The 9,827-nt window shown below is 40.2% G+C and overlaps 1 protein-coding gene across 4 annotated transcripts in view; it reads left to right on the top strand.

Moving 5' to 3' along the window:
- The window catches only part of SH3KBP1 (SH3 domain containing kinase binding protein 1), a 333,403-nt gene that overhangs the window by 308,537 nt on the left and 15,039 nt on the right, over positions 1 to 9,827 (top strand). For all 4 annotated transcript variants that reach the window (XM_032777988.2, XM_032777990.2, XM_032777992.2 and 1 more), the window contains 2 exons: positions 4,643 to 4,752; positions 8,862 to 8,987. In XM_032777988.2, the coding sequence (XP_032633879.1) occupies positions 4,643 to 4,752; positions 8,862 to 8,987 (236 nt within the window). The remainder of the gene's footprint in view (positions 1 to 4,642; positions 4,753 to 8,861; positions 8,988 to 9,827) is intronic.

Below are 9,827 nucleotides of genomic sequence, written 5' to 3' on the forward strand. Positions count from 1 at the left end.
CCCTCCCTCAGACTGTGCTACATTCAGCTCTCTCTAGGACCCAGCAGCCCTGCTCTTACATGCTTCACTGCTTCCCATCTGTCCGGGCTCCCAGCAGAGCAGTGCCCTTAGACCTAGTGGTGCCCTAGGCGGCTGCCTGTTCTGCCTATGGCTAAGGACGGCCCTGTTTGAAAACGATAACATTTTTACATGCACGCACTCCTTAGAAAATATTGTAATGGGAAAACTACTATTAATTTCCATGCCAATTTACCTGAGGATATTTCTTGCACAGCTGAGTTTTTTTCATTCTAACCAACTATGCTAGGACAGGAAGCAGAACGCTTTAAAGAAGATTGTGCTGCATTAGTACACTGCCACAGGGTGGCTGGCCCTGTAAATGAAACAGGCCTGGCGTCAGAGCAGGTGCTCCCAGTTTGGCCAATTAAGAGAGCGGGGAAGCACCTGGGGCTATAAAGGGTCAGGGAGAATGTGGGGGAGGGGGAGTTGAGACCCAGTTTGAGAGAGACCTGGAAGTTAGGAGACTGGAGGCATTGTATTGGGAAAGCTGTAGAGAGCAGAAGGCAGGGAAGGATTATCAGAAAGCCAGTGGTGGGGCTGGCCTCCTTCAAGAGCTAATGCCAGCTGGCTGAAAAGGGCTGAAATCAGGAGTTGGTGCGGTGGCTAGCTGGTCACTCTGCCAGAGCCTGAGCCAGGACACTGAAAGGGCTAGGGAGCCAGTGGAGTGCTAGCTTGCTCACCTTCATGAGGCAGAAAGCCATGGCCAGAGAGAAGGTGGGAAAGACCTGAAGGCTGAGAGCAGAAGACGGCTGTGTGAGGCCTATTGGCTCTCTGAGCCAGAAAGCTGCAGGTGGAGGCCAATGCAGGGTTGAAGGCTGTGAGTGACCCATGGTGAGGGACACCAGAACCACACTAGAGAGCTGGGGTGGGACACCAGGGCTCTACTTAATATTGTGTCTGGACTATGGATGTAGGACTGGGTGTTTTGACTTATTTTGTTATGGTTTATGTTCCCCGGGACATTCTTTTATCATCAGTTAACCCCACAAGGGCCAACTGTACTCAAAAAGACTGTTTAGACTATTTCTGAGGAATCTGAGGGAGGGAAACTGAGGCAGGTGTATGTGTCATGCCACAGCCTGCTGCAGGAGGGCACTTCAGGCGGGCCTGCCTTATCACATACACTAAGGGACTATTCTCTTCTGGTCTTTCTTCCTGTGTCTCACTGAGTGTAATGCATTACTATCCTCAGTAGTGAAACGTTAATGTTGGTGCAGTTATTTATCTTTATAATAGTTATTAGCTAGTTTTCAGTTAAGGAATTTGAAGATTTCATCTGAGTCTTAAGTGAAGCCTACTGCCCTGATCTTGGTTGGTGTCAGACTAGAGAAGGGAAGGGCTTCTTGTGAGAAGAATTTGATCGTTTGCTTCCACGGCTGCTGAATGGCCTGCAGCACAATTAGCAAGACTTTGGATACAGTCACTGCTTCTTTTTTCTGTTATGGCATCCCACGTTTCCCAGACAAGGGAGGTGTACTGTACTCAGATGTAAAACCCCCAAATATAATCTTCCTTAGCTATCTCTACATTCTGTTTTATGGTCACATGTCTGCATTAGCATTTAATGCTGTCATTTCTGCACACCTCTATACAATGTGTGTACAATATATATCTTGTAAAGAAGAAACCTAGCTAAGAACATTGGGGAAGAAACCACACTGTAGCATTATATTTAATTGTGAAGAATAATCAGAAAAATAAGCCATGTAAATAAGAAATTGACCCTAACTGTACAGCACTCTACACTGTGCATTCATACACCAACTCTGCTGCCACTGAGACCTGGCTTTAGTTTGAGCAACTGAAGTCTTTGTTTTTCTTGTACCAATTTAATCAATTATTAATGTAATTTGTTCTCTCTCTGTGTGAATAGTACTGACTCTGAAGTGCTGATCGCCTTGGAAAGGGAAGGATTTGAAAGAGATACAAAAAGTCTAAATAAGATGATCAAAAAAAGGGCAAGGGAGTTCTATAAATGAGTTTGCTATTTAGACTTGTACAAGTAAGGGTCCTTCTCTTTGGGCTCGGACTTACACTTTAATAGGATTTTATTTATAGTGTCAGTTGGGTTTTTGCAATCTCACTAGTCTGGCAACATATAAGAGAAGTTAAATCTTTCCACCCTGTGTTCTCTTCTGTATTTCTCTGTTATAGTCTGTATTTCTCATATAGGTTGTTTTGAACTATTTTTCTAGAGACCAATTGTAGATTCAGAAACTTGAAAAACTGGGCTATTGCTAAAACCCTTCCATCTATTTCTTGTTAATAGAACCTTTTCACAGAACAAAACTATTATATTATTATGGACAAAACTATTATAAGGCCCATCCAATTTTCTTAATAGTCTTTTTCATTCAGATGCTCGCAGCTCTTACTGACTTCAGTGACACATTCATTCAGTTGCTGAATTTGACCCATATGTTTTTATATTAAAATGAACAAAATGTGAATGTTTGATTACTCTGATCAAATCTAGAAACATACATCTGATAATAATTCATGACTAGGATCAGCAATACTACGCTTAAAAAATGGAGAGAGCTGACTTCATCCAATGTAATCCTTTTATATACTAACCAGCACTTTGAATTAGTAACGTCTTCCTTTTTCATTGGTTGCTTTCCATCCTAGTCCAGTTACCTGTAGTATGAAATTATCTTCTATAAGAAAAAAGGAGAGAACAGTGGCATTTTGGACAAAAGTCACAAGACAGAGAACAGTAAAGCTGTCAGTGTGTTTTCTTGGTTCAGTGGTGGAAGAAATGGGAGTCAAGAGGGTCAGAATTTACCTTTATTCCCCATCTTTAAAACTTAGGGCAGTGCTGTAAATAGTGGTTAAAACAAATGTCATGGGTTTTAATTCAAGTTGAGCAACTCATTAACTGTGTGATCTTAGGCAAGTCATTTAACCTCATCATCCCTTATTCATTTCAGCTGGAAAACTGGATAGAAGTGGGGGATTATGAAAATCAGATGGCACATTTGACCTAAGATTTCCAGAGAAAATAAATTACACCCAAACAAAAAGCAGCACTAGCAGGCAAAGGATAGGTTTCAGATATATGTTGGCTGGCTGGACTTTTAAAGTTTAATCCATGCTCTTCCACAGTGGCCCATTGCATCACCTGACCTTTGCAAAGATGAACTTGTAACTTTAGACTGTCCGATCCTGAGTGGCAGAATGTGTAACATGCCACAGTGGCAAGGCTAAGATGTAGGTTAGAAGAGCCATCAAAAGATGCACTAAAGGCATATTCATTAGAGAACGGGCAGTTATTTGTTGTGTGTAGAAAGAGTTATTCCTAAAATGTTGTAAAATTCAGAGGTGAATAACCTTTAGACCATAAGAGGGTTATTGAAAATAGTGTACATACCTTCCTTAGGGATTCTGCAGGATATTAGTGCCTCAGAGATACACAGTTTAAAATCTAGATCCCATTTAACTCCCAGCCACCAAATCCTCTAAGTACCTGAAATCAGTTTGGCTCTCCTACTTAATGTGCAACAGTTTATCCATATAATGGGTCTTTATTTTCTATTACCTGTCACTTTAAGGAGATTACCCCTGTGTATTATATCAACATAGCTTGATCTGCAGAAGATCAATTGCTTCTTTTACCAGGTCTGAATAAAGTCCCATTTAACTCTTTGGTATATATATTTTATGAAGGATTCGTAGTTTTTGGTTTACAGCCAATGCATTTTTTAATCGAGTTTATTCTTGAATCACATATTCCAGTAATTTGATAAAACAGGGGGACCGGAGGGGTGATATATCTATCTTATACACAAATGCAGTAGAATATCTTAAGTTGAGGTGGCTGAAACAATATTTGTTTATGAAACAAAACAGATGAATGATATTAAATCATCTGATTCAAATGTGTTCAAGAGCAGTAATATTCCTTCAGATGTCATATCCCTTCAGTACTAGCATGTGGCTGGATTCAGTAAACACTCCATCAATATGTTTCATGTCACATAAAACCAAGCCAGGTTCCTATTCTTTGAATCTACTTACCCTGGGCCCTGTAGAGTTTTAGGAGTCTACTGAGGTGTTTTCTTTTCACTGTTATAATAGGTGTCAATTAGTGAGCATTATCAAATGCTGTGGTGCAAATCTATAATTGGTGATACAAACGTTGGAAGAATGTGCATACTATTTTCTGCCTCAAATTATTCATAGAAAAATGATTAGCCGCTCTAGCAGCAACAAGGTAATTTTGCAGCTGCATTTTCCGTTTCACATGAGTGAGCCACAGTTTTGTCCTTCAGCTTTAATTGCACTGCGAGGCAAAAAAGGCTCCTATACTCTTTCCATGCCTGATTTATAACTGAGCCAAAAGAACAAGCATGCATGACAGAAGTTAAAAGTACCTAGATTTCAGCTGCCCTAGATTTATTTTTAGTTACACGGGCAGCTAAATTCTAAAAAAATAAAAGAAGCAACATGATGTAATGGGGACTTAATTTCTTTGAATTTACCAGAGGCAGGGATTTTGTTTTGCCTTTAATATAAGTTTGTATTGTTTCTCTTAGAGAATGATTCTCAGAATTGACTCAATGTAATCTTTGTTTTTAAGATCTGGAAGGTTTTGACTCTGTAGTACCAGTTGCTGAGAAGCTCAGTCATCCAACTACAACCAGACCAAAAGCTACTGGCAGACGACCTCCATCCCAGTCACTCACATCTGTATGTTCATTTTTTCTTCCTTTTTTTTTTCAAATTACTTTCTGAATTTTTTTTTCTTGGTAAGTATCCATGTTATTCAATCCTTTCATTTATGCTTGGGCAGCTGCATCACACATACTAATGAAGTGCCTCTCAAAGAGCCCCTTTTTAAAAGTGTGCCATAATTTTGAATATACATTTAAGAACATTCCCTGTCTAAGAAAGCGTTTCACCCACTCTCTGGATACTACTAGATCATCCCCACCAAGCGTGAGTGGAGCTCATAAAAATACTTCATAAAATTTTTTGGAATAGACGAGATTCCACCTGAGGTGTCAAGTACTTTTAAAAAGTTTCCCCAATGAGAATATTCCCCCGTCTTTTTAGGGGGTTTTCAAAACTGCCCCCATTGTCAAATTATACAAGTTGAATTCTGTGCTATATTGGCAATAAACACATTGTTTTTACAGGAACAAAGTATCAACATTTCTAGCAAAGTGAGCTTAATGTGCTGTTTCTTTGCCAAATGTTGTTGCCTTCTTTCTTGACTGTTATGATTACAAAAAGCATTTTTATTTAAATGGTAAATCAAATAAATATACTGAAGTCCCTCACCCTTCCTTTTTGCAAACATATGCATCCCTGGAAAATGGAGATTTTTCACAGACTAAGGGGAATGTCTTTGTATAAGCCTCTTGTTAAGGTATGGGCTACTCATAACTAACACACACACTCTATATATGTTGCTGTAATAACATGCCAGTTGCAGTTTTTCTGCATATTAAGTCATACTTTTCAATTTCATTATCCAGGCACCTGTAAGATGTTTGCATGTTTTTTCTCATACTTTACTGCCTCTTCTATAAGAGCTGTTATTCTTGACTCATAGTTACTGTGAGAAACTCAAATTTCATCTCTTTTTTTTTCCCCCTAAGAAAGAAATAGAAAGGGGCAATTGACAGAAGACTCCATGTCTTATACATCACTTGCACATCAACTATAATTTTTAGGAAACTCTTCTTCAACAAGTTACACCCAATAAACAGTTTGTCTCAGATGAAGGAATCTAAGTGACCTGTTGCTTGTGCCCGGGGTCACTATTTAATAGATATGAAAACCCAAAAGACACTTCCTGACATTTCCAGATACTAAACATGTGACTCGTATAGGTCACAGCTAGATAAGTTCAGTAGCAACAACAAATTAAAGAAAATGAAGAAATGAAAATTAAAGACAGGAAAAATGGAATTGAAGGGATTGAAGAAGGGGAAAGAAAGAATTTCAGTAGCTACACATGAATTGTTTCCAGTTATAATATAATAATGTAATATAATATTGTGATTTCCTAATAACAGGCCTTCTCTCATTTATCATGTACCCATGCAAGTACTCAAAATGATAAAAAGACAACCTATCCACTATTCACGCATCCTGTTCAATTCTGTTACCAAGCAACCCACTAGCTGCTGTTAGCTCTAAATAATGTATTTGTTTTTACTTTCATCCAACAACCAATGACCCAAAGGACCCAGATGTGTATCAGGGCCAGATTAATTTTGATAGGGGTCCAGGTCTGTTATAGTTTTGAGAGTCTCTCTTTGTGTATTCAGTTTCTTTCCGTCATTGTTTTACCACCACCTCTGTCCAATGCCAAAGAATCAGTTGTTAAATTACCTTGGTTATTTCAGTATTCTTTTTTACCGTATGTGATATGGTAAAGCTGAATTAAAGTTAAAATGAACAAAACCATTTTAATTTGGGGCCATAACTAGTAGTAAGGCTTTAATTACCTATAGCAATGATATTCAGTTACATTGTCTGATGAACCAGATGAGGCAAAGTCCACATTTTGGTGGGCCAAAGGGCTCTTCAGGTGTTTGCTCTCTAGTGAAACTGCCACTGGCCAGGTCTCACAACCTTTCAAGAGTGGTGTGCCCAACTGTATTTACTAATCTCAAAATAAAAAGTTGAGTGAGCCAGTAGGCAACAGTGCAACAAAATCTTTCAAGCAAATAATTATTTAGATTCACTCTAATGCTATTAACACAGCATGCTATTTATATTCATTCTACTGAAACTGTGAAATTGAAATTATAAATTAAACTCACTAGGAATGAAGGGACATCTAACTTTCTTTTCCTTATTGTCTGAATTTTGACACTTGCACTATCTTTTTTTTAAACTTCTGTGCAGCATGTAATCACATGAAAGTATGTCAATTACTTACTCAGATGTTGTATAACTAACTATCTGAGTAAGCTCCTGATTAAAAGTGTACCACTGTAAGTAGAAATGTATCAACAGATTGTAACTCTAATGTGTTCAAATGTAAATGAAAAGTTTCTACATTAAATACACGCCATGATCGTCAATAGAGGGAAAATAAACTGAAGTGCATCTGCACAGAACCCCCCAGTCTGCCACCTAGTGACCTGAAGAAGAGCTCTGTGTCAGCTCCAAACCTTGTCTCTCTCACCCGTAAAAGTTGGTCCATTAAAAGATTTGCCTCACTGACAGTCTCTCTCTAATATCCTGGGACTAACACAGCTACAACATACATCTAGTGCCCCCAACAATACTGCCCTCTAGCGCCCCCCATCAGCTGTGCCTCCTCCCCAGCCTCACCTCTGCTCCTACTGGGCCACCTACTGCCCAGCCCCCTATCAGTTCTGCCCTCTAGCACCCCCTCCCCCCCCGCGTCAGCTGTGCCTCCTCCCGAGCCTCACCTCTGCTCCTACTGGGGTTCTTCATCCCCCTTTTCCAGGCCAGAGAGGGCTGCAGCAGAGTCCCCTCTCCCCATTCCCAGCAGGGTTCTTCACCTCCATCCCTCCCTGTTCCCTGGTCAGGAGTTACAGGGTGGGAGAGGGAGGAACAGAAAAGCCATCCGTGCTTGGGAGTGAGGGCTGGGGGTGCAGGGGAAGAGCGAGTGGAGCTCCCCAATGCTGCAGAGCTCTTTATGTTTCTTCCTCTCCTCCTGTGAGCAAGGGCATCCCTCCCTTCCTGTGAGAATAGGCCAGGTTCCTGAGAGGAGAGGGTGAGGGGGGTCTGCTGAGCTGCTCTGATTGGCTGCTGCTTTCCAGGAAGTGTGAAGGAACATGACTGCCAATTGAAGATGTTATAAATGATGTATCAATATCTAGCTCTATAATTTTGCTGCCTCTATAGGCCCTGCATTTATCCAGCCCTTAATGTATGAAGACATAGTCCAGACTACAAGCTCCACATAATAAACCTCCCTTTCATCTGTTAAAATACCATTGAGAGGGAGTAAAGCTATCTTTTTCAAACTTCTCTGAATCTGTTACATAGCTCAAATGGTGCCCAGCTTCCTGGTATGTGACCAATATCATTTTGCTATTTAAAAAAAAACCAAAGATTTGATAATGCACAAATGCTCAATCTTTTGTGTATAATTTTCATTTTTTGTTTTTGCATGTTGGGATGTCTAAATGAGAGTGTGCTATGGCTAACACTAATGTCTTATGTTCATATGCTGGAAGAATAAAGTGAAGGGAAGGTGAATGGCTCATTGTGGAAATAAAAGAGAACAAAAACAGAAGGTTACATTACTTAAAATAAATCTAAGAGCCAGTTTCTGGTTGACTCTGTGCAAGACGCAAAGTGTGTGAGGTCAGGGGGCAAAGGATGCGATGGGTTTTCCCCTCTTCGTGCTCCTACACAGAAGCGAGACACAACATGGCTTTGGAATGCAGGTGGTGTGTACAGATAGCAGCACTAATCTCTCCAAAAGTAGTAGAGTGAGGCCTGCACCTGAGCAAGCCAAATGCACCCTCTCCCAGTGTGGTGGAACAGCAGCATACACACCTTATTAACCTCAGGGAAATTCTGCCTCATTAAACAAAAATTCTTCTGGGGGGCAGGAAGGCACTGTGCACCCTCTTCTGAACAAAGAGTGCCCCTAAATTGCAATATAGCCATTACGCATTTCTCATTTCAATACTGATTTTTTCATTTGCCACCCTTTAAAACAAGGTATTAATTAAAACAGAACCTTCCTTTTGAATCATAAGTTGTCTTGTTTAACTTTTGATATTATTTGCTACGTAATTTTCTTCTTTTAAAAGTAGTCTGGAATGAAAATATCTGGTTTTACTGTTTTGTCTATCTAGTCCTCCCTTTCAAGTCCTGATTTCTTTGACTCACCAAGCCCTGAAGAGGAAAAGGAAGAACATGTGTCCATTATACATAAAGCAACTGAAGTGTCAAAGAAAACAAAGACTGTTACAATATCACAAGTAAGTTAATCTGACTGTTTTGATTACTCTGCATCTGCTAACTTATCCTCATGTACATTCATTGTCATCTCAGTAACTGAGCACCTCAGGGTAGTTAGTTTTAAAAAATACATATACTGTAATACTTAAGGATTGTCCTACAGTGAAACACAAGATGTAGGCCTAGTCTACACTAGAAAAGATTTGCCCTTACAGCTAAATATAGCTAGATGGACAAATCCTCCCACTGTGGATACCTTTTATACTTGCAAAAAAATGTGTGTCCCAATATATATTATACCAACTCCCTGAGCAAAATAAGCTGTACTAGCAACACTTTTGTCGGTATTACTGTGTCTATTCTAGGGCTTTTGCTAGTATAAAAAGGTTGCTAAAATCATATCCCTAAGCAACATTACTATACCACAAAAGTTTCTAGTGTTGACTTGGCCTTAGGCCACGTCTACGCTACGCGATAATATCGAATTAGCTAAAATCGGTTTCATAAAACTGATATTATAAATTCGATTTCACGCGGCCACACTAGGCACAGTAATTCGGCGTTGTGCGTCCATGGTCCGAGGCTAGCGTCGATTTCTGGAGCGTTGCATTGTGGGTAGCTATTCCGTAGCTATCGCGACTATGCTCCTACTCCACCAAGCATCCCACCTCAGATTACGTAACCAGAGCAGATCAGTGGTGCAGCTGTGGGATAATCCGCCTAAACGAAGGAGGAGGAAGAAGAAGAAGACATCAAGCCAACGTTCGCAGCTTTCATCCAACACTAGAGCCAATCGATAGTATATCCCGAGGTAAGCAGCTACCGAACGTCACCTACTCCGTCTGGGAGGAGTAAAGAAC

This window comes from Chelonoidis abingdonii, chromosome 1, assembly GCF_003597395.2.
Source record: "Chelonoidis abingdonii isolate Lonesome George chromosome 1, CheloAbing_2.0, whole genome shotgun sequence".
NCBI lineage: Eukaryota > Metazoa > Chordata > Testudines > Testudinidae > Chelonoidis > Chelonoidis abingdonii.